The 24,903-nt window shown below is 45.5% G+C and overlaps 2 protein-coding genes and 1 pseudogene across 4 annotated transcripts; 2 read left to right on the top strand and 1 right to left on the bottom strand.

The window, feature by feature from the left end:
* The first annotated feature begins 1,273 nt into the window (after positions 1 to 1,273).
* Positions 1,274 to 8,513, top strand: LOC149302106 (uncharacterized). Its single transcript, XM_089483668.1, has 10 exons — positions 1,274 to 1,353; positions 2,303 to 2,576; positions 3,176 to 3,247; positions 3,912 to 4,494; positions 5,244 to 5,460; positions 5,574 to 6,209; positions 6,321 to 6,394; positions 6,605 to 6,725; positions 7,734 to 7,768; positions 8,111 to 8,513. The coding sequence occupies exons 2-10, from the start codon at positions 2,379 to 2,381 to the stop codon at positions 8,179 to 8,181; spliced, it is 2,007 nt and encodes a 668-aa protein (XP_089339794.1). The 5' UTR covers positions 1,274 to 1,353; positions 2,303 to 2,378; the 3' UTR covers positions 8,182 to 8,513.
* A 1,022-nt stretch (positions 8,514 to 9,535) lies between these two features.
* LOC149302104 (large ribosomal subunit protein uL11m-like) lies at positions 9,536 to 22,579 on the top strand. 2 transcript variants are annotated; one of them, XM_089483386.1, is made up of 6 exons: positions 9,536 to 9,709; positions 11,333 to 11,478; positions 20,051 to 20,146; positions 21,055 to 21,148; positions 21,745 to 21,904; positions 22,145 to 22,579. In XM_089483386.1, the coding sequence occupies exons 2-6, from the start codon at positions 11,356 to 11,358 to the stop codon at positions 22,302 to 22,304; spliced, it is 633 nt and encodes a 210-aa protein (XP_089339512.1). In that variant the 5' UTR covers positions 9,536 to 9,709; positions 11,333 to 11,355; the 3' UTR covers positions 22,305 to 22,579. The 2 variants fall into 2 exon arrangements, with proteins under 2 accessions (XP_089339512.1, XP_089339513.1); XM_089483387.1 differs by having other exon boundaries at positions 9,544 to 9,709; positions 22,196 to 22,579.
* On the bottom strand, positions 13,742 to 18,151 carry LOC149302105 (transmembrane protein 121 pseudogene; annotated as a pseudogene). Its single transcript, XR_016272152.1, has 2 exons — positions 18,101 to 18,151; positions 13,742 to 16,524 (listed from the first exon to the last, which is right to left on the bottom strand). The product of XR_016272152.1 is annotated as a transmembrane protein 121 pseudogene (transcript).
* Positions 22,580 to 24,903: the final 2,324 nt, after the last annotated feature.

The raw sequence follows: 24,903 nt of genomic DNA, 5'->3' as shown, positions 1-24,903 counted from the left end.
AGCTCCGCTGGCTTCTTTGTCAGGCCAAAGTGTTAAGGATCACGCAGGAGAGGGAGAAATGATAAGACGGCGGCGTGTGTCGTTGGCTTGCATTTTTGGACGATGCTTGTTGTCGGTTGTTCTTTGGAGGGATATATGGTGTTGCCGTTTTCCTTCAAGTCATTTCTGACTTATGGAGACCCTAAGGTGACCCTATTTTCATGGCGGGTTTCTTCAGAGGGGGCCTGCCATTGCCATCCTCTGGGGCTGAGAGAGTGCGACTTGCCCATTTTACATGGCCGAGCTGGGATTTGAACCCTGGTCTCCAGAGTCCTAGTCCAACACTCAAACCACTATGCCACTGAGGTATATATACCCAACCTAGGATCATAATGTTGGAAAGTGCCTCATGGGGCATCCAGTCCAACTCCTTGCTAAGTATAGGATCTCCAGCTAAAGCATCTCCAACAAGGAGCGGTCCAGTCTTTTTGGAAGATGTCCAGAGAAGGAGACCTCTCTAGGGAAGTGGTTCCGTTACTGAGCCACTCATAAGAAGTTCCTGCTAATAGCCTAATATTTCTGTAACTTCGAACCATTAGACTTGGTCCTTCCCTATAGAGTGGCCTATAATGTCTTATGGAGATAGACACAGAAGTCGAAGCATCTAGTCTGCCTATATCAACCAGATATATAGCCAGATCAGCAAATATATGAGCATTATGAGTAATGAAATCTAGAAATCATGAAGACTTAACGCCTTCAACTTTCTTCTCCTTTATGGCTTTTAAAGCCTTGCCTGATGAAGAAGCCGGCGGAAAGCTTTGAAAGCTTGCAACGTGTATTCTGTGCATTTGGGTTGTTCCAATAAAAGTATCCCTATATAGGGATCTTCGGCAGATCCCTATATATTCCCATATAAAGTATCCCTATAAAAAACCATAAAGGTTTTCCAGGCTATGCGGCCGTGTTCTGGAAGAATTACGGAGGAATAAATAGCCGGAACATAATGGATTTTTCATTTTATTTTGATGGGCGGAATAAGTGATGAGTGCGGATCAGCCCAGAGAAAAAGACACTGGGTTGCAAGGCATGGGAAGAAATATATAGGTGTCTTGGTTGGAAGAAAAAGCTGCGGCTGCTTAACATAGAAGATTTCTTTGCTAATCCCGCAGAGATCCTCTGTACAGATTGGCCCAGTTTAGAAAAGCAAGGATGGGGAGGGCAATACAAAGCCAAGGAAGGTGTGGCGGATAAGCGTTTATCTGCGCAACGGTGTGCAAATGGGTGTGCAAACGGGGCATGGCACTTTTCTGGGTCTGTAGGCCGCAGTGCCAACCTGGAACCGACTTTGCAGACCAAGAGCAAATGCAAAAGGTAAGGCCAACTCAAAGGTCCTCTCCTATATATCTCCCTATGCCTTTTCTTCCCAAGAATACTGCAGTTGTTTCTCAGACCCTTCTCTATCTTGTGGCCAAGAAGATCTATTCTTATTTTAACGTTCAGGTTGATGATATATTCTCTTTGTAGGGTACAACTTCTAGAAACCTTCAGCCAACCTGGCCGGGAGGGAATCTAGGGACTTGTAGTCCACAAAAATGACTTTCCCGTGTTGTAAAATCCCAGAAGTACATTGAGGATGCTTTAAATTTGCATAGGAATATCTATATCCATATAGCTGTATATCTATAGATCTATATGCAGAGAGACCAATAGCTCCTAATTTTGAAAGATCAAAAGAAGCAGTTCATAGAATTGGAGATGAATTCCGAAAAGAAATGCTATACCAAAGTCACTTATATTGGAGTTACATTGAAGACCGTATAGTTTGCAAAGAAGCTTTTAGACCCATTAGAAAAGGTTTTGGTTGTTGCATTTGTGAGAGAAAGATATTAATTTCTGTATGTTAGGGGTAGGGTTTATTTCCTTCCCCATAGTTTCCTTCCCAATAGTGTTCCTATTCTTTTTGTCTGCAAAGCTAGTTTAATTTTAGTCTCTATACCCTGCTCTTATCCATCCACCCTTCTTTTGCTTTTAAATAGAAATGCAATCTTACTTTGCAAAGTCTAAAAATATCTAGGTCCTCCAGAGCAATTCTATGGTCAACATCTGCCAAAGGTTCACCATAGAATTGCATTGGAGGACCTACAAATGCCTAGAGAATCATTCCCTCTAGGAATCCCTCGGTCCTTCCAATGTCTGGCGGATGTTGACCATAGAGGAGGACCTACAGATGCTTGTAGATAATATATTAATCAAATACGTGAATAATCTACGTTATAAATTGAATGTTGAAAGCCGCATGCTCACCTCACTCTCTTGCCAGAAGGAGGAGAACCCATCATCCTTCTTCCCAAGATCATGGAACGACTCCTGAGCCGAAATGTCCTCCTACTCTCTCAATGGACGGAGGGGCGATTCCCCTTCCTTTCCCCAAACCAAACACTCAGGTGGCCACACTGCGAGGGTTATGGGCCCAGGTATGTTTGCGCGAGAGCCGGGCCCGGATCCGGAACCGGGAGCTGTTGCAAAGCTTTTTGGCGCTGGAAGCCCAGTTGGAAGACCTATCAGCCAGGACAAGTGCTCTGTGGAGAAGGAAGGTGAGATATTGGCCAACATAAGAACGATGGTGGTCAATAGGCGCAATACTCTAATGCCTTCGAAGGCATAGTTTCGGTAGCCTTTTTGCACATCCAGATGAGAAATACTTCTAGGCACAGCTGCAAGGTTCAATCCATTCCAGAATCTGTAGACATGATAACCCAAGCCAAAAGCCAATGCATATCCTTGGAGTAAACATTTGACCAAGAGTATATATACATATATAGATTCTACATATATATAGTATCTATATTGACCCATGGATAAGTCGGGGGGTTTTCGGGTCACTTTTTTGACTAAAATTTCTAGACTTATACATGAGCATATACAGTAATAATAATGTTTATTTCTACTCCGCCTCTCCAACAAGATCAAGGCTTATGTCAATAAAACCCATACCATACAATAGAATAAAATCCCACAATCCCCCTCCCTCCTTAACCCAAAATCAACAACAATAAGTACAAACATAACAATATAATAAAATACAATTATGGTCATTTGCAGACATTCCTGACAATGCTTAAATATGTAGGGTGCCTGGGAAGAATAGGAGGGAATTGGTACCTTACATTCAATACTGTTATTTATCTGTCAGAGAGAGTATGAAGAATTCCTCCAGCATCTGAAGATAGATCTGCAGAGGAGCCAAGGATCGGATGAGAGACAGGTAAGCTGCTTTGGCGAACATTGCGATGCTTTCTGCCATTGAAACCAAGTCATCATTTCCTTTAAAATGAGATTTTAAAGACTGATTTCTTTCATTCAAGACTGATTAAATTGGAACTCCATCAAAGTGCTTGCATATTATGTCCCAAAATAATATCTAAACACTATATGAGAGAAAGACTTTGAATAAACTATACTTTTATATAAACTATAAAGGTTTGGATAAACTAGACTTTTAGTATATCAAATACAACAATTATATGCAAACTTTCATTCTTGTTGTTGTTGTTGTTGTTGCTGCTGTGTGTCTTCAAGTTTGTTTCGGACTTACCAGTCTGAACCAGTCTAGCATCCAAACTGTAACCCTGCACTTACCAGTCTGGACCAGTCTGGCATCCAAACTGTACCCCTGCACTTACCAGTCTGGACCAGTCTGGCATCCAAACCGTACCCCTGCACTTATCAGTCTGGACCAGTCTGGCATCCAAACTATACCCTGCACTTACCAGTCTGGGTAATAGATAGATAGTTATTTCAACCTGCACATAAACATAGCAGAATAACCCAATAGTGAAAGTGTGGCATTCAGGAGTGGCATGTGTGTAACTGAAATATTTCTGATCTTGCTTCCACATGCTTTTCTTTTCCTCTTTTTTTGTACCTAGGGCTGCATATCCAAAAATCCTTTGGAGCATTTCATGGGTACCTTATCGAATAACTGGAACGTCCATCCTTTTCAAACTGGTGACCAAAGGGAACCAATGCCACTTCCCTCTAAGGGGACAATGCCATCCTGGACAACTCCTGGAACATTTTGGTCAGACAAGAGGAACCGTGGTCCCTGGATGGCACCGTCTTTCCACGCCAAAAACACCGGCTCCCGAAGTGTCAGAAAACATGACAACCGGGATGTTTCTTCCTTGTGGTCCCCTTGGAGATCCTGGATGGACAGAGGTTCCTGTTATCCGTCTAGTCAGGGAAGTGAGTCCTTGGAGAGAAGATGCCATCTGCAGGGATGGCAGAGGTCTGGCGTGGTTGGGAGACCTGAAAACCTGTTGTCCAAAAGCCTCATGGACATCAATATTATGAATGGCGAAGAGTTAAGGAGTGCAGCCAGATCTGTCCATAATAACAGATGCGCCGAAGAGGAGCCCAAAGAAAACCTGGTGCGAAGACGAAAGGGTTGCAGCTTGGCAAACAATGTGGAAGGAGTTTCGCAGTCTGCAAAGCTTCACAGACAGGTACCAGGTCAGGACACTGGCATTGCGTTCCTTTTCTTTCTTTGGAAAATCCAAGGGACATAACCCTTTCCTTCCTTTTCGGCAATATTCCAAAAAACAAACTTTGTTTTCATGGCAGGGCTGAGATAAAAATGACCCCTTTGCTTTCTGATGGAAATAATGCAGTTTTGCCTCCCTTCTTTCTTGCTTTGTTCGCCACCTTGAGTCCCTATATGAGAAAGGCAGGATATAAGAAATAAATAATAATAATAATAATAATAATAATAATAATAATAATAATTGGTTCCTAGCTAGAGGCTGGAAGCAGCACAGGAAGGTTGGAATCATAACCCCAGTTTATTTAACCAAACCTTGAATCATGTTGGTAAATCCCAATGGTTCAGTTGTCTCCTGTAACTGGGATTCACACTGGTCTCATCTGTACTGCAGAAATAATCAAGTTTGATACCGCTTTAATTGCCACAGCTTTATGCTATGAACCTCTGGGATTAGTAGTTTTATGCTTGAACATGGACACATAGCCCAGAAACCCCACAAAAAACTATGGATTCCGGCCGTGAAAGTCTTCGACTTCGCAAAGTAATGTACTTTGCTAAAAACATCCATCGCAGTTATATCTCTTTTATAACCATACACTCGCAGTACTTTCCTGCTGCACTCTGCTTACACTAAATATTCCTACAATTTCAAATGTAAAACCCAGTCAAACCCCGTAACAGTCTATGGATAAACCTATTTTCCTCCTTTTTTGGTCAGCTCTACAGGGTCGACATGGTCAGCCGAGGAGGACATCCTTGAGCGAAGATGTCCCAGATGCGTCTTTTGTGTCTTCCTTGGACAAAGTCGATTCTGAGCAAGAAGGAGATGGAAGAGAATCAAAGTCCTCCCCAAGACAACAAGGGATGCAAGCAAAACACCAGGATGCTAATATATCCCTTTTAAGTGAGGAACTGATGCAGATGCCCCTGGACAGGTATTGGCCCTATCTAAAACATTGTGTGCCTTCAAGTCGTTTCTGACTTATGGTCCTCGGTTGCGACTGAGCAAGTCTGAGGACTGAGGATCACAGTCTCTTTCTGTTTCCAGATCTCCAAGACTGTGGAAACACAAGAAGAACGTAACCGTTCAAGGAGGAACCGAGAAGACTGAGGAGCCATTGGGTTTGGAAGAGCAAGGAGATGCAGACCTCAGAGTCGACCAGGGAGAGGAGAAGGCAAAAAGCAATGAGAATAAGAATGGAGATGATGGAAGACGTTTTGGGCAGGAGCAAACCGGTAATGAAAATGAGGGTCTGGGGAACAAGATGGAAAAAGATGGAACCGAAGAAAGAGGGTCAAGATTGTTGACCGAAGGACCAGAACAGGAGGAGAACATGGCAAGTGATGAAACCATGAATAAACTGGAAGGTCTGGGACGGACCGGTGTAGAAGAAAGTGGGTCACCATGTACGGAACCAGAAATTCAGATGGGGAACAATCTGGAAAAGGAATGGGTCCAGGATGTTGAAGGAGATGCTGGGGGTGAAGAAGAGGAAGGAGGAACCATCAGCGAACGTGATGATGGGACAACTGAGGCCGAAGGAGCCCAAAATGGAAGTTGTGGGAAGAAGACAGGTCCAGAGCAAGACTTTGGAGACCATGGCCAAGAAGAAGATGCAGCCAGTGCCAGTAGTGGCTCTGTACAGATTCCTTTGGCAACCATGAAGTTTGGCATAGCAAAGCAGTACGTTCCTTCTCCCTGCCTCCCTAAAATGTGCGTGTTTCGAATTCTTATCCTCCAGTTTTTATATTTGGTAATGGGTTTCCATCCCTGCTCCATTTTCTTTTCTTTCAGGGACAGTGCTGCGGGTAGACGGACCCCTAGTTTGCAGAATGAAAGTCCCATGGAAGCCAAGCTGGCAGACACTGGTAAGAACAGGGGTACATTTTGGGTGCCAAACTGGGAAGAACAGGGGTACATTTTTGGATGCCAGACTGGTCCAGACTGGTAAGGGCAGGGGTACAGTTTGGATGCCAGGTTGTGTCTTTTGTGCAAAACCCTTTATATCCCTCATTGCCTTCCCTTCTTCTTCGTGTCAAATTTGTCCCGGATTACATGCTTATATTGATGTTATGCAGGCACAGAATCTGCTTGTGAAGGAGAAGAAGGAGAAGAAGAGAAGGAAGAAAGCGAGGAGACGGAGGCTGATACTGATATCGAAGCTGCCTTGGCTCCTGACTCCTATAAGTCTGGCTCAAAGTAATTAGTCATATTTTCCTCCTTTACGTCTCACCTCAGTTTAAGGGATATAACACAAGGTTTGAATCCCCGCTCAGCCATGAAAACCTATAGGCAAGTCGCACTCTCTCAGCTTCAGAGGATGGTCATGGCAACAATCCTTCTGACGAAACGTGCCAAGAAAACCCTACAATAGGTTCCCCTTAGGGTCACCATAAGTCTGAAATGACATAAAGCCAACAACACAAGATTTATGATCCATCCGCTCAGTTCTGTCACTAGATTCCCCACTTTCAATCATAACACAATGATGAGATGCCACCAGGGACGTAGCTAGGATTTTAGGAAGGGGGGGTCCAGACTAAGTGCCACCATTATAATGGGGCTTGAGTGCGGCGGCGCAGCAGCACACACCATTCATTTTTCTAATGGAAGGGGGGGGGTCCGGACCCCCAGAACCCCCCCCCTGGCTACGTCCCTGATGCCGCCTTCCGTTTCACGGTTATTTTCTTTAATATTAAATTTAATATTAAATTTATATAGGATTTTAACTGGGGAAAAGCTACCCGCATAGGAAAGGGGGATAGGATCAAAGCCATATAAAATCGTAAGCGAATGAGGATGGATATTTTAATAAAGTCCTATGACTCAATGGCTAAAGGGGTTTTCGCAATGCGCTTTTTTTGCAATGCGCTTTTTGCACCGAAACTTGGAAACTTCAGCTATAGTTCAAAACACGGCAAACAGATTGATCGCTGCTCATTTAGGAGTGATCATTGGTGGTGCGTCGCATGTCTTCGAAGTCGTTTCTGACTTTTTGGGCAAGATTTGTTCAGAGGAGGTTTGCCATTGCCTTCCTCTGAGGCTGAGAGAGTGTGACAACCCTGTGATAGGGTCGTGCATAGGTTTTCCATGTCGAAACAACATGAAGGCATGCAACAACAACAACAATTACGGCAAAACCTTACCTCCGGGGTTTGTGTCTCTATTAAATCTCTACTCTTTGCTTTCTTTTTGCTTTCTTCCCAGGCATTGGCAGAGCGAGACAGCGGTAAGGCTCCAAGGTAAGCATTTCTAAGAGGAAAAAGGCATCCAGTATTTATTTATTACTTCTATATTAAATAATTATGTTTTATATCCCCAGTATGCCTCTTTTTAAATCAAAATGGTCTATAGTGTTAAAAAATCTACAATGAGGCAAATCAAAACCACAATAAAAGAGTAAAAATATTCAATTTATCCGGAGGTGCAAGGGCCAGTGTCCAAAATTCATGTCCGACGGTACTACTCTGTGTGCATATGTGTGCAGATGTGCAAAATGGTATTTGTATAAGGAGCAAATGCAAATTATATGTATGCCATGCTATCCTGCTTTATGCCATGCTCACTCTCTTTATTCTCCACAGATCTCTGGGCTGATCATGCGGAGGAAGGAAAAGGTGGCAATCTAAGCGATAAGGATGATTTTTACGACTGAAACGAGGGAATGAAAAAACAAAAGAGACGGAGGAGGAAAAGAAGTCCCAGAGTTCGGTTTCTGCACCAAAGATCTTGTTTGACCATTGCATCATTGCCCTGAATGCACTAGGGCTCTCTCTTTAGTATTTTACTAAACTATAAATCCCAGGATTCCAGAGGATGGAACCATTATTTATTCTTTTCTTTTCTTTTCTTATATCCCACCTTTCTCCCCCAAAAAAGGGACCCAAGGCGGCTCACAAGATGGACCTAAAAATAATGCAATTGGCATGGGTCCTTAGGATCTATTAATCTATTAACAGATTATGATGTAATGATCTAATATGATCTATTAATCTATTAACAGATTATGATCTAATCTACGATCTATTAATTGTTGTTTTTGTTGATCTGACAATTAAACAACCTTGCTGATGACAAAATAAACTATAGTTTGTTTCTTGATCTGTCCCCTGTTTGGGGGGAAATTAAACAAGTCAAGGACAAGCCATATTCTAGTTCAATCCCAAATTTAAAGACGCAAAACAGCAAACCATGGTCTGTGGTTGGCTAAGAAACCATGGTTTCTTTCTATGGCTTGTTTTGGGTGGAATGGCAAACCAGAATCCGATTACTAACTGGATTACTGACTGAAAGAGGACAGTGTTTTGTCTTTGATTCATGCCGTTTGTTACGTTGATATCAGTCTGAAGAAATAATCCATTTTGAGGCCACTTTAACTACCTTGGCTCAATGCCAGGGAATTCTGGGAAGTGTAGTTTTCTGAGACATTGAGCCTTCTCTGTCAGAAAGAGCTCTGCTGCTACAATAAACTGCAATTCCCAGTGCAGATTAGGCCCAAAGATGCGTCTACAGTGTAGAAATGAGGCAGTTTGGCACCACCTTTTAACAGCCACCATCTTATAGTACTCTGGGATTTGTAGTTTGCAGAGGGGAGGCATTTTTGGGCAAAGGCCGCTTTAACTGCCCTGGTTCAGTGCTAAGGAATCCTGGGAATTGTAGTTTATTTGTGACACTCTCTGACAGAGAAGCGGGCTCAATTGTCTGACAAAAACGACACTTCCCAGAATCCCCTAGCCTTGAGACAGGGCAGTTAAAGCGGTTTCAAACTGGATTATTATTTCTGCAGTGTGTATTTTGGAACTGAAAGGCCATTTGGAACTCAGTCACACAGGCTTGCTCTGTTCCGCGCATGCGTACTTTGAGTAGTGTACCTCAAACTGCGCATGCGCGGAGCAGAGCCCGCTCAAACTGCGGGGAACAGATTCAAAATGGCGCCCGTTGCCATAGTAACCACATGCTATGGCAACGGGCGCCATTTTGAGTTCCCTTTCTCTCGCTCGCTCTGAGCCGGAATCTTCCCGGCGTGCACCACGCGCGACCTTTGACCCCCCGTGACCCAAAATGGCGGCGCCCATGAAGATAGAGTTTTGAAAGGAAAGGAATATATCTATTATATTCAGAGGGAGCCTTGTTCGTTATAATACAACGAAATAACGCCCTAAATCCATATAAAAGAGTGGAAGGTAAGGATTGAAGAGGAGCAGAAAGAAGGGAAAGGGAAGTAAATAAAGGGTTTGTGGTCTTGGGTCCCAAACACACTGCAGAGATAACCCAGTTTGAGACCGCTTTAACTGCCCTGGCTCAAGGCTAGGGAGCCTTAGGGATTGTAGTTTGTTATGGCACTGAGGTGCTTTAACAGAAGGCTCAGTGTCTCACAAAACTACAGTTCCCAGGATTCCCCAGGGCAGATAATAAAAATAATAATAATAATGATAGTATTTATTTATAAGTTAAAGCAGCCTTAAACTCGATTGTTATTTCCGCAGTGTGTTTAGGGCTTTAGTGTTCCAGGTGCGTCTGACTAGCGCAGGATTTATAATGGGGACCATTACTGCCTTGCCTTAGAAACGACAGTTCTACGCTCATCCCTCCATATTTGCGGCTTCGGTTATTCATGGATTTGGTTAATATGTTCTCTCTAGGAATATCCAGGTCCTCCTCCAGAGCAACTCTATGGTCAACTTTAACCAAAAATGCCATTGAAAGACCTAGAGATTCCTAGAGAGGACACTCTACTAGGCCTTTCTAGCTCCTCCAGCGCAACTCTGTGGTCAGTGTCTGTCGCACGTTGACCACAGAGTTTCCCTGGAGGACCTAGAGATTTCTATAGAGGCGTCCTCTCTGGTAAAAACACGGCGTTTTTGTTATTTGCGGTTTTTCCATATTCACGAAGGTCTTGTGCCCCTAATCCCAGCGAATACGGAGGGACAAGTGTATTAATGCAGGTGAAAGTATTATTGGTTGTCCTTGCTGCAGCAAAGAGAGCCTTTTACTCCTTTACCCTTTCCTTTGCTGAGTTTGAAGTCTCCATTGTGCAGAATTCTCTCCCGGTTCGTGGGACTCAGCTTTTGCCTGGAAACCTTTCCCTCTAACCTAGAAATTTGGGAGAATATAGAAATTTGAGCTGGAGGGGAAAAAATATGTGTTGTGGCATATTCATCTCTGTGGAGAAACTGGAGCCATGTGTCCAAAGGAGAGTGACCAAAATGGTGAAGGGCCTGGAAACCATGAAACCCTATGAGGAACAACTGAGGGAGCTGGGGCTGTTTAGCCTGGAGAAGAGAAGGTTAAGAGGTGATATGATCGCCCTGTTTAAATACTTGAAGGGGTGCCATATTGAGGAGGGAGCAAGCTTGTTTTTTGCTGCTCCAGAGATTAGGACCCAGAGCAATGGATGAAAGCTACAGGAAAAGAGATTCCACCTCAACATTAGGAGGAGCCTCCTGAGAGTAAGGGAACAAACTCTTTCCTCAGAGTGTAGTGGAATCTCCTTCCTTGGAAGTCTTTAAACAGAGGCTGGATGGCCATCTGTCAATGGGGATGCTTTGACTGAGAGTTCCTGCATGGCAGAATGGGGCTGGACTGGATGGCCCTTGCGGTCTCTTCCAACTCTATTATTCTACGATTCTATGATTCTACATTCTTGTTGTGTTTACAAATTTAAACTCAACCTCCGAAGTTGCAAAATGCTGTTATCAGGCTTCTTCCCACTCTTTCTTTCTCAGGCAGAGAAATCCCCCCAAGACTACAATTTGTTAGGATTCAGTCACTCAAAATGCTTTTGATGTTTTTCTAATACAGTACAGGTTTCCCTGGAGCCTGAATCGCCATGTCGAAGATCTCTCGCGCTGCCAAAGTGGTACAAAAGGTGGATCCTGGCAATGTCATCCGGACGATCATCCGAGCTGGACAGGCCGTTCCAGGACCACCTTTAGGACCTGCCCTTGGACAGGTGTGTATGGAAGAGGTTGGAATAGGATGAAAAGGCAGGCTGATCGACTGTGGCTCAGTCAGGGAGGTGGTTTCATGGTTGACCATGAATTGAGATCTGAACCAGCTTCATGGTAACTGCTTTCCTTGTGTTGTTTTCTGGAGAAAGTATATATTAAGTAATCATGTATGAGGAGAGAGAGTTTTTTGTGGTATTTTTGGGCTTTGTGAAGGCGAAGGCTTTCATGGCCGGCATCCATAGTTTTTTGTGGGTTTTTCAGGCTCTGTGGCCATGTTTTAGAAGAGTTTCTTCCTGACGTTTTGCTAGCATCTCTGGCTTTGGCATCTTCAGAGAATGCTTGCCTGGGAAGGACTTGGGTGTCTGTGTGTGTGTGTGTATATATATATATATATATATATGAAAACACTGAAATTCTGGACCATGCCAACCACTACTATGTCAGGATGCATTGGAGCCATTGAAATCAACAAACACCTGGACAATTTCAACAGAAAAGAAGAAACCCTTAAAGTAAACAAGGAGCTCATACAGACAGGCCAAAATAAAACTGCTTCGGGTCACTTTGGAGGTATGCTGTTTAAGTTATGCATCCTAAGAGCCTGGAAGCTGCGCCAAAGCTACGCTCCAGTCTTTAGGATTGGAGCATGGTTTTGGCATGGCTTTCAGACTCTTAGGATGCATGCATCATATAAACAACATACCTCCAGAGTGACCTGAAGCAGCTTTATTTTGGCCTGTCTGTATGGGGCCAAGGTTTGGCTACCAGTCCTGAAAAAATAGCAAGATTCAACAAATGCAAATGATAAATCTCCCAGCAGACAATGAACACTACTATCAAGCAGGCACTAATCCTCTTTTGCAGACCCTCCCACCCTGAGGCCTGCCATTAGCAACAAAACAATACACAGGCAAATCACTCCTGCCTTTCCAGGTCACACAATACACACACACACACACACACACCCAAGTCCTTCCCAGGCAAGCATTCTATGAAGATGCCAGCTACAGATGCTGGCGAAATGTCAGGAAGAAACTCTTCTAGAACATGGCCACATCACCCAAAAAACCCACAAAAACCTATGGATGCCGGCCATGAAAGCCTGCAACTTCACATATGAGGAGAGACTTAGGGAACTGGATATGTTCAGCCTGGAAAACAGACGGTTACAAGGAGATATGATAGTCCTGTTTAAGTAGTTAAAGGGGTGTCATGTTGAGGCTGGAGCAAGCTTGTTTTCTGCTGCTCCAGAGAATAGGACACAGAGCAATGGATTCAAATGAGAGGGAAAGAGATTCTACTTCAACATTAGGCGGAACCTCCTGACAGTAAGTGTTATTCCACACCGTAACACACTTCCTCAGAGGTTGGTAGAGTCTCCTTCTATTCAGGTTTGTAAACAGAGGCTGGATGGCCATCTGTTGGGGGTGCTATAATTGTGAGTTCCTGCATGGCAGTGGGTTGGACTGAATGACCCTTGGGGTCTCTTCCAATTCTATGATTGAAAGGATTTATAGTATGGTTCAGGGAGTCAGTTCATTGCTTGGGCTCAAACCTGGTTGCAGGAACCAATGTGAAGCTTGGGAAGGTTACTGTGGTGGCTGGGGAATTTTGGAAGCTGTCGTCCAAAAAAGTAAGCTCAGATTCTCTGACCTGAATCCTCTTTTCCCTGTCTCCATTATAAAAATGTCATGTCCCCCCCCCCCCCCCCCCATGAGCCTTTTGCCTTGCCTTGTGGTTGTGAGTTCTGGAGACTGACTGCGTTGTGTTAGAAATGGAGTGGTGCCTGTAAAACATGCACCGTTGTCTCAGACTGTTTGGTGCTTATTGTTTGGAAGCACAGTAGGGCTGCTCAAAAGTAACGTTTTGGTTAATACTCTGTGTATGTGTGTGTGTGGGTGTAAGGGTTGCGTTTGCATACACTGTTCTTTTATATGCTTGCATATTAAAAGGATTTAACCATCCCCAAATGACTTTGTGATGCTCTCTGAGCCTCTAGGACAACAAACAGTCTGTGAACTTCTGGTATATAGGAGAGGGAGAACCTTTGACACTGAATTGGTTTTGGCCTCTTAACTCCTACATTCCCTTCTACTGAGATAGCCTTTTACAAACTCTTACCCTTCTAAGAGGCATGAATGCAAAAGGCTGTCTGGGGCCCTGAACTAGAGAATAAGCATTCTTCTTACATGGGTGGCAGTGCATTGCAAAACTTTGTTGCAGGGTCCACATATGACACCGAAGAGCAAACCATGGTTAGTAGATTTTAATTCAGCCGGAATGGGTAGAAGATTGATCTGGGTCTTATAGGTGATTTTTGCGTAGCTAGCATTAGACTCGCAAGGAATTCTGACTCCTGTTTTTGTGTCAGGAGCAAGAGCAAAGTGAATACCCATTCCTTTGTTATTGTCCTGTGCCTTCAAACTGGTTCTCAACTTACGGCAATCCTCTCCTGCCATTTTCTTGGCATGGTTTCTTCAGAGGAGGTTTGCCCTTGCCTTCCTCTGAGGCTGAGAGAGCATGACTTTGGCAAGATCACCCAGTGGTTTTCCATGGTGATTTGATCCTGGTCTCTTGGAGTCACACTCAAACTACTACACCACACTGACTCTCTTCCTTACTCCTTCTTGTCCTGAATCACAGTGATGAATTGAAGCAAGTATGGGGTAATCGGGAATGCATTTTGGGTGGAAGAACTGTGGACACTTTTCAGTTCTAGTAGTCAAAGTAAATTACTGGTGTCATGATTCTTTAGTTGAAAGTGCATGTTTTGTGGACCATGCTCTGTTTGCTAGACTTTAGGGCTCTATGTTCTGCCACCCTTTTCTGTACTTTTAGGATACTGGGCAGATCTGCCTTTCGGTCCTGCTTTCTGGTTTCACATGTTGGTTGTGGCAGGTGAGTCCTAAGAAAAAAAGACACCTGTGTCATGTTTCAGAGGCACTCTCTTCTTTATTGCTTCACATGTTCTGGGGCTGTAACCTTCCCGGCAGTTAAAATATGATTCCAATCCACTTATAAGCAAAACAGTGTAGTCTCAGTATTTTGGTTAGTCTTTTGTTAGGAGAAGGAGCCAGGGAGGTGGTGACACCTTTTCAGAAGCAGGCAGTTTCGGTGGTTTTGAAAACAGAAGAAGCTGGAGAAAAGCCTTGCTGCAGGAGAGGAAAACCATTTCCATTTCCTAAGCGCCAGTACTGAAGCTTTCGACCTCCTCTGCAGTGCAAAGTAGCACACGTTACAAGATTTGAGATTGCTAGTTAGTTCTGCACAAAACACATAACAGAATGAATTCTGAAGTTTCTGAGGCTGTGGTTTGAAGAAAACCCTCCCAATAAGGAATTTATAAAAGACACGGTTGGAAACCCATGGTACAAATTGATTCGGGTGATACATCCTGACATTGTGCGGCCCAAGATGGAGATGTGACTTGCTCCCTCAGCCAATACTGCTTGAATTTTTAATTTATCCCCTCTGCTTGATATTTCTTTATTGGTTTTGATGTAGCCAGTGCATAGGAGAGTTTGTTTTAGTGTGTCTGATGGAAAAAGTGACGTTCCCTTGCCATTTCCCACATTGGGAGCAGTTAGTAGTGCATCTGGGTAATGCACAGGGTTTGAGGCTAACCAAATACTGATGAGTGCTGTGAGGAGGACACATCTCAGAGTACTGGAGCATAACATGGTGTTCTGAACCTGGTAAGCTCAGGAATAACTGACTCTGTATTCATCATACTTCATGACTCGTCTGTTCTCCCTTCTCTCGGTACATCTCAGTGGCTGCATAGAGTGCCAGGCAAAGCTTCTCTCCTGCTGCAGAGAGGTGCTTCATGGACCACTCCAGACAGACTTGAGTTGTATGTGGTGGCCTGTTCGTAGCACTCTGGAAGTGGAGAGACCAGAGGCAGCTGAATCTCCGGGGGAGCGCTGGGTGGCATGCCCATGATGGTGAGCACTTTGGGCTTGGAGACTGCAGTGGCTGTGGACCTGGGGACTCACAGGTTGGATGTGGCAGTGGATATGTTCACCTGTGCCCTGGAGGTGTCTGGAGGGGAATTTGGCCTGGCTATGTCTCTGCATTTGGTTGTCAGTGGTGCAGCTGTAGGGCTGGGCAGCACATCCCTGAGGCCAGTCAGATGCAGCATGTCCGTGGTGTGTGTCCCCTGTGATTTCAGTATGTCTCTGGAGCTGTTCGCCTGTGGCCTGGGACTGGTTGCTTTTGCCGTGCCTGTGGGCTGTTCTCTCTGTGGCTTGCTTTCTGTGGTGCTGTAGCGCAGCGCAGCATTTCAAGGCAATGGCCAGGACGTTTTTTCCCATGAAGATAGAAGAGATGCGCTGGTCATGGCAGAGGAGCAACAGCCCCCCACGGATGAAGATGGTGGCCACATTGACACTGGCCAGACTCAGCAGTGGGTAAAGCATGTTAGGTCGGGGCCCATGCACACTCAGCTCATTCAATGACACACAGGGGAGGACCAGAAGTAACCCATAGCAGTAGAAGAAGGTCAGGCCTTCAGCCCACAGAGGAAGCACTCGCCTCTGCGGCTCCCACAAACTGGCTTGGATCTCTAGCACATCCAGCAAGTCTAGGACCACCCAAAAGAGGCGCCCGCGGATTTCATCTTTCTTCCGGAAGCTGACAGCAGCTTGGGCTACTAGCTCAGTGGCTCCTAGAACTGTGTAGAGTGCAGGAATGCATATGGAGAGCAGGAGAGTGAGGGTGCGTCGTGCCAGCGGGTCAGGCGTCCGTCCTTCTGTTGCATAGTGTTGGTAGATGAAGTAGAGCTTGATCTCCAAAGCAAAGGCAAAGAGAAACCATAGGACCATGGCATACCCCCGCTGGGCCAGCCGGGCCTCACCGCCAACCCATGTTGTTGCATAACGCAACACTAGCAGGAAGAAGAGGTCCCCGGCCAACGCGAGAGCCCCGACACCGAGCCGTCGGGCCCCAGCACTCTGTTCCACCAGGTAGACGTCCATTGCTCCCATGGTGCAAATGATGACCACGGCCACCACGCAGGTATGAGGAGGCTGCGGATCCATGGTTCCCTTCTGGGGGCAGGGAAGAGAAAAGAGAACATATCTGGTCAGAATTACCCTTTAAATCTAAGTCAGAAGACAGAAGTGTAAGCATTAAAGAATTGGAGTGGAGGACCTTTGATCCTCTGAATGTTTTGGGCTTCAGTTCTCAGAATCCTTGACCACTGGCCATTTTGGCTAGGGATTCTGGGATCTAAAATACAAAACATTTGGAAGGATGGCCATGGTCAGGAAGAGGTTTTGGAGAACGGTGTCATCCAACATCCACTCTGAAGATGCTTCCTTCTTCTCTTCAGAGCCTGCCTCATCCAAAGGAAGCACATTCCAGTCCATCCTTCAGCCAGAATACAACGTTTACTTGTTTTTACTCAAGGCTTTTAGTATAAACCTGACAGGCTAGTGTGTGTGTCTTGGCATTATTTCTTATATGTTGCCTTGAAAACCATGTCAATGAACATTAGGAAACAACATAGGCCTGTTTGCCAGGGTTGTTGTCAGGAAAACTGGCAACAAAATTGTGTGTTGAGCCTTTAGGGTACTTCAAAAAGCCTGAAACAGCAACAATAGCAATTAAAGGAAAGATTGCCTCTGAGCATGGGCAGACCATACCCTTGGGCATGTGATATTGTCATGTTCTCAGCTGAACAGACTGTCATCTAGGCAGCTTGAACCCTGGCACCTCTTTGAATAAACTTATTCGCCCTTTATCTCTTCTCCTCAGTCATTCCCTTTTACAAGTATAACATGTTCATCCGCAGAAACTTCTTAATGTCAGCGTACATCATTATGCTAACGATAAACAGGCGCAAGACAGCATTACGTAGCAGATTCTGGGAAGGACAGAAGAACATTGCATTTTAAAGAAGATCCAGGAGCTATCCACCGCCACTTGCTGATCTCCTTCTGCCAATGTTAACTCTCATGCTAGGATTACAAGTTCTCTACTGGTTCTGGGCAATCCCTTCCCACCTTGAACAGCTGGATGCCACTTTCTGTGCTCAGGTTACACTGGAGGCAGGCAATTTCTGGCCTCCCAGTTGTGGTTGGACTACAGCTCCCCTATTACCATTGGCTACACTGATGGGGAATCCCAGCTGCAACGACACCCAGAAGGCCACAGGTTGCTTGCTTACCCCTGGATGATAGAAAACTGCTGGGGGGGGGGGGTATTTTGAAAAGAGCTGGGCAAAGTGTAAATGTGCCGGCATGCCTGCAATGTTACAGTGTGGGCTGTTACCCCATAGGAATCTCCAAAGGCTTTTTGGTATTGATGGGGGCAGACAGGAGGTCTCTTGTGTCACTGGGGTCCTGTTTGCTGGACAAGTTCATGAAATGAGAAGCGCGGAGGGGATCTGTCTGTTTCTGCTCCCATTCATCCTTCTTATTTTGGCACCAGAGGGGGGGGGCATGGGATCCTGTCTGCTTCCCATTCAGTTCTTCTCCCTCCCCCCCCCCCCACTCTTTGCCAAAAGAAAGCACACAGACGATTTTCCTAACCAATGTCCCCACCACCACATACTTTAACTCCCAACTCTATGTGAGTGGGGAGGGATGTGGTGTATTCAGCCCCCTTCCCTTCATCCAGTACCTGCAGGGATCATCGGAGGGGGCTTGCAATGGCGTGTGCGTCTGCCTCTCCGGCGCCCAGACCGCGCAAGACAGAGATGGGGCCAGAGGAATATGGGGGCGGAGGGAGGGATGAAGAAGGAAGGAAGGGGGGCTGGTGATGCTCCCTTTCGGAGGAGGTTCCCTCTTTGTCATCATCCTCACTGTCCACCCCCTTCCCCTCTTTTCCATTCAGCAAGCAGACAGGATGGAGGATTGAAAACTGCACATACATTAAGCCCCATTCATTCTGTGGTCCCAGCAGTGTGCTTTTTGTCTTCTCCCCCTGTCCAGGCAAAGAAAAGAGGAGACTGTTGCTGGCCGCTTCTTAAATCTTGAGTTGCAGCCCAAGCTTCTTGGGAGTGGGTCAGGAGGGGGTTTGTGGTTGTTGCTGTGTGTGTTCAGCGACCAGCAAAAAGTGCAAAATACGTGTTGCAAGCTTTCGAAGCTCCTCTGGCTGTTCATTGGGCAAAGGGGTTAAAAATCATTTGTGTGTGTGTGTGTCGTATGCCTTGTTTTCGACTTATGGTAACCCTAAGGCAAACCTATCATGAGGTTTTGTTAGCTGGATTTTCCCAGAGGAGGTTTGCCATTGCCTTCCTCTGAGGCTGAGAGAGCGTGACTTGCCCAGGGCCACCCAATGGGTTTTGTGGCTGAGCTGTGAGTCGAACCTGGTCTCCAGAGTCATAGTCCAACTGTCAAACCACTACTTCATGCTGTACTTTTAAGCATATGCAATGAAAGCCACAGGGCTTGGCCTAAGGGTATATAATTCTGACACTAAGCAGATGGTTGTTTTATGTCCCAGGGCTCTTGGTTCCTGGGAAAGTGCATGGGATGAAAAGGGAGTGGGGGCCCTATTTATTTCTCCTCCTTATTTTTGCATGGTGGGGGGGAAGGTAACTCATACATACATAGAGGTTGCTTATCTTTGCCCTGGAAATACTTCCTATGCCCCCTTACCTCCATGATGGAACTCAAGTTTGGGGCAAATGTTGGGAGGCTGGGGTTTCCCATTTTGTTACCTTCAAGTCATTTCATTCAAGGCAAACCTATCAGGGCTTTCATGGCAAAGTTTGTCCAGAGGAGGTTTGTCGTTGCCTTCCCCTGAGGCCAAGAGAATGTGACTTGCCCAAGTGGGTTTTGTGGCTGAGCTGGGAATCGAACCCTGGTCTCCAGAGTCACAGTCCAACACTCAAACCACTACACCTTCATATTTCGCCTTCCCTCTAAAACGCTCAAGGCTTACCTCCTCCGTGATACATTCTTCAAGCCATCCTTTGGAGAGACTGAGACTGGCACAAAGTCGCCCAGTATGGCTCCGCGGTGCCTGAAACCTGGATCTCCCAAGTTCGAGTCCAACAGCCACATTGCGCACTGGCTCTCAGCTTCCAAACAGCCCTGTGCCTCATTGACTCTTTCCTTAAAAATTCACCCAGCCCTGCAACTCTCTTCCCAAGGGATGCTTTCTGAAACCGTTTGAACACACTGTGACTTCCTGATGCACACAATGCCACTATAATCACAGAAGGGCAGAAAATTGAGCTCTCTGGCAATCCTCTTGCAATCAAAACCAGAGCGTTTTGTTCAGAAAATGCAGTGCAAATCTGACCGAGTGAACTTTAGTGTTGAGCGGATGAGATGGGAGGACTCCTTTGGCAAGCAGACTTGCATTTGTGAAACATTCAGAGACTCAGTTTTATAATTCAGGAACGGAGGGTTGTAAGATCTAGTTTGCTTTGTAGTAGGACTCCAGAGATCCACCAGGGAAATCCATAAGGCAAACTGTTCGGAGGGGTATCAACCCAGGATGTACTTTAGGTTTTGTTGTATGTTTTTAATGGTATCTATGTTAATTTTGCAAGCCTCATTGAGCCCTAAAAGGTTTTGTTGACTGAGATCTTCAGGTCCTGAAAGTGGTTCTATCTTGCAGAGAGGCATTGCAATTGGACAATTTTGCAAGGACTTCAATGAGCGCACAAAGGACATCAAGGAGGGAATCCCACTGCCCACGCGCATCACAGTGCGGGTAGGAATAGACGTTCCTTTACCGATTTACTGAGTCTACATTGCTTATGCTACAACATACTAGCATGGTTGCTTTTTTGAGGATTGTTTCAGAGTGGAGAACCTGGGAAACAAGCCATGGTCAAACCACAGTTTTGGGGTAAGCCAACAACAAACCCTGTCTTTTTGTTGTGGTTTGTGGCTAGGGAGTATGGCAACAAGACAATATTCAGCAAACTGATACACAGCATGCCATGTGTACAAGCCTCCCTGTTGAATTTCCGCAGATATCCACTAGGTTGTAACTCCCAAAGATAATTTTGCAAGCGTGTCTTTTAGTGCTTCATAACTTTGAGAATAAGGACTATTTAGTCCAAAACCCTACCATGCAGGAATTCACAACTAAGGCACTCTTCAGGGAAGGCCATCCAAATTTTTGTTACAGACCTCAAGATTTTACCACCTTCCAAGGCATGACTGTGGCTTGGCCATGGCTTGCCTCCCAGCCTCTCCATTCTGCAATCAAACAGCTCTTACTGTCAAAAAGTTTTCCCTAATGTTTAGAAGTCTCTTTTCTTGTAATTTGAGTCTATTAGTTTATATTCTAGTCTCTGGGGCAGTAGAAAACAAACTTGCTCCTTCCCTTCATATGACTGCCCTTCGGATATTTAAAGATGGCTATCATGTCACCTCACACCTTAGCATATCTGCACCATAATTCAGCAGGAGGCTAATGGTCTTAAGCACACATGTGTGCATTCCTTTAACCAGCATGTGCTTTCCCCAGGAACATGCACAAGCCATGTGATGGTGAAAGCCAGCTGCCAGTACCAGTGTGTCTAGTGTGGAAAGATGTGAGGTTTATGTTCTCTCCATAGCACAAGCGCCTCTAACCCTACCAATTCCCATTGTTCTTTTATTTTTTGACAGCCTGACCGAACGTATGAGATCCAGATAAACAAGCCAACAGTCAGCTATTTTCTGCTATCAGCAGCTGGAATTGAAAAAGGAGCATCGAATCCTGGTGAGAGAGACAGTCAGAGAGGGTAACTGGTGGATAGGGCAGAAGACCTGTGTCAAAATGCAGGGGCACAGACTAATATTGGTATATTGTGCATGTTGTTCGGCCCTTTGTATCCATAGGGGCTCTGTTCTGGACCCCCTCTCGGAGATAACAAAAAATGCAGGACCTCAAGTCCCATTGCTCCCAGTGGCGGCACACTGTGGTTTGTGACTATGCTGGCACAGCCACCATTGGGGTGAATGGTACAGGGCCATCCATGGATGCTCCAATCCAATGGCAACCCTGCAGATGGCAGGAGGCGACTGTAAGTATGGGTCCCTTGTGGACTCAAATACATAATATGTTCAATAGAGTTTGGAAGGAAAGCATATGCCTGTAAATGTTTTGAGGGAAAGCTGAGAGCTTGCTCTCTCTCGCTTTTACATACATAGATAGGTGCATCCCACTCTCCTTTGAGATGGAATATTTTCCTTTAGGAGTGGAGCAGGGTACAAAATTTGGAAGGGTCACCAGGGCTTAGATAAAGTTGGATCTTGTGGGCAAACCTGGCTGCCAGTTAGCGAATAGCTAACTAGTTCTCTTTGCTTATCATGCAGGGCACGAGGTGGCTGGGATGGTGACTCTGAAGCACCTGTATGAAATCGCCCTGGTGAAGTCTCAGGACCCGTGCTTCACGCTTCGTGACATGCCGCTTGAGCAAGTCGTCAAGTCGCTTATCGGAAGCGCCCGGTCGCTGGGCATCAAAGTGGTGAAAGAGTGAGTGACTAGGGTGTAGTGAAGGGGCTGGGGAAGAATTAGGCCTCTTAACGTGGCTTTGGGGATCCCCAAAAATAATAAAAACCAAAGTTCTATGGAACCTGGGGCTGGTGTGTGGGTTCAGTCATCATAAGGAAAGTTGCTACCTGGGACTTGGTGAGGAGGCAGGGAATGGCGGCGGGGAGGTAGGGTTCACTTGGAGGAAGCAGCTACAGTTATAGTGTTTTGTGGGTTTTTCAGGCAATGTGGCCATGCTCTAGATTTTCCTTCCCTCCTCTTCCTACCCCCAAGTCTCAATGCAGAGGAATATGGCGCTTTCCTGAAGCAGCGTGAGGAGGTCTTGGCAGCGGAGGCTGCGGCAAGAGAGGCTGAGCTGGCAGCTGCTGGGAAGAAGAAATGAGTCCCTCAGATCCCTGGAAGACACAGGCTGCTGATGGTCTCTGCTTGTCTCAACTTGTTGCCACTGCCTGGGATTCAGAAATTGAAGTCTGCTCAATATCTGGCTTGGCAGTGTCCTGCTGCAGAAGATGGAGAGGCAGAAAAGAGGATTTGCACAAAGGGAAAAAAACTGAATCAGCCAAATTCCGGATTATGGACTGCCTCAAATGTTAGATCTTGAGAATGATTATTGCTGATTTGTCCCTTTTAATTAAAAGGGTTATATTTATCGATGCATATATGTGTTATGAGTGCTTTCTGCTGTTTGGATCTCTTTTATTCAAGGACCTACCAAGGCCTTGGATATTTGGATCCCTTCAGTATAGTTCCCATCCGTGTTCTAGAAAGAGGAGGCACTTGCTGTAAGTGGCTTCTACATGTTAGAGTTTTCTTTTTCTAGCCATTGATTTCAAAAGCTATATAGTCCTGCCGGATATGTTCAGTGGCCATGCCCATTTACCATTGGGGGGGGGGGGGGGTTGATGGATGAAAACATGAGGGGCATGAAATGCAATATCCTGGGGGGTGGGGGGGAGATTAGTTTACTAGAATCCTAACAGGAGTACACCATACTACCAAGATTATGTTGCAGGTCCCACTTGTCTGTTCTCTGCATTTCTGGGTGCTCTTTCCTCTGTTACAGAAATGATTTTTAAGCTGTCCACTTCACCCCAAAATTAAGAGAAAGTGCAAATAATGGTGTAAGATTGTGTAGAGGGTTCCATTTAGGGAGAGAGACTGGGCCAGATTCCATCCATGAGTTTCATAGCTTTGTAGGGCCTAGATCTCCCATGTTTCAGTCCAACTCAACTACACCACAATAGCTCCCCAGTTTTTCATCCCACACCCCATTACTTTCTTTACTCTTGTCAAATATGCCATCCCAGCAGACATCTAAAACAGTAGCCAAGGGATACAGACTCCCCTTGCTCCTACTCCCCACCATTCAAGTTCTCTGCTCATACATTTCTCATCGTTTCTGGCTTACAGCAACCCTAAGGCAATGATCCTATCATGGGGTTTTCTTGGGAAGACTGGTTCAGAGGAGGTTTGCCATTGCTTTCCCCTGAGGCTGAGAGCATGCGACTTGCCCAGGGCCACCCAGCGGGCTTACACAGCTAAGCCAGGATTCAAACCCTAGTCTTCGGAGTCATAGTCCAACGCTCAAACCACGACACCAAGCTGGTAGTGTAGTGCTGGATAGTACCAGCAGGTGTCAGTCCTGACCTATCCTTCCTGTTCACTCCATGGAAGAAGGACACCTGAGCATCTCTCCCACATGCTCTCTTTCATAGTGTTTTCATAGAATCATGTAGTCCAACTCCCTGCCATGTAGAAATCCAGTATTAAACTACCCTTGAGAGATGGCCACACAGGTTAAAGACCTCTGGCGAAAAAGCATCGCTCGCCCTCCATGGCAATGTGTTCCACGGTCAGACAGCTCTTAACTATTCATTCACAAACCATCAGCAGAGGTTGGTGCTGTGGCCAACTTGACCAGTTACACCTTGCCAACACACTGGTCAACTGGTCATTTGCTGGACAAGTCACAATAATAATAATAATTTATTAAGTATAATTAAGTAGTGCAACTGTTAGTTTTGTTATGTTTTGTATAGTTTAGTTACTTTTCAACTTGTATTTTGTGAATTTCTAACCATGTTGTGTTTTTTTAATCAGTGTAAGCATTCGAAATGGGAAAAGGGCTGGAGGAAGATGATGATGATGATGATGGTAATTATACTAATATGAGAAGTGGTTTGAGTGTCAGACTATGACTCTGGAGACCAGCGTTCAGTTCCCAGCTAACCCATTGGGTGACCATGGCCAAGGCACACTCTCTCAGCCTCGGGAGAAGGCCATGGTGAACCCTCTCTGAACAAACCTTGCCAGGAAAAAACCCAGGATGGGTTCGCTTTAGGGTCTTCTTAAGTCGGAAATGATTTGAAGGCACGCAGCGACAAATGGTATACCTGCAGGTTGGTGGCTGAGGTTTTCTGTTTGCTCTTTTTACTGTGTCACACATTAACAGACATCAGGAATCGGGGGCCCTTTGCTCTCACATGGGCAAACCTTGAGGGCACATACAGTTACAAACCAACTATGGGTTGTTCCTATAAGGCCCAGCTGCAATTGTGCCTCCAGGAACCTCTAGCAACACTTTATGGCAGGGATTCCCAAACTCTGGTCTTCCAAGAGTTTTGGACTTCTGCTTCCAGAAGCCCCAGCCATCTTGGTGGACAGTCAAGGATTCTGGGAGCTGTAGTCCAAAACACCTGAAGGACCAAAGTATGGGAATCACTGCTAGGGAGTCCTCCTTCCACCTGGGACCACTTTTATTTCTCTGTGCTTGGGTACCAGATTTTGATGTATGATGAACCACCACCACCCTACACAAAGATACCCAGTTTCCATAGCAACAAGTGATGCTTTTTAGGATGCAGGCATCCTGTTGCTAGGGATGCTTGGGTAGAGGACAACTGCATCAAATGAAATGAAAGGAGACAGAGATGATTTGGAGGAGTTTTGTTCCCAAAACAAAAGCTGACCCATTGGAGGTT

Source organism: Sceloporus occidentalis, unplaced genomic scaffold, assembly GCF_023333645.1.
Source record: "Sceloporus occidentalis isolate IW3139 unplaced genomic scaffold, rSceOcc1.0.p SCAF_20, whole genome shotgun sequence".
NCBI classification, from domain to species: domain Eukaryota; kingdom Metazoa; phylum Chordata; class Lepidosauria; order Squamata; family Phrynosomatidae; genus Sceloporus; species Sceloporus occidentalis.
This window is presented reverse-complemented; position numbering and strand designations above follow the sequence as displayed.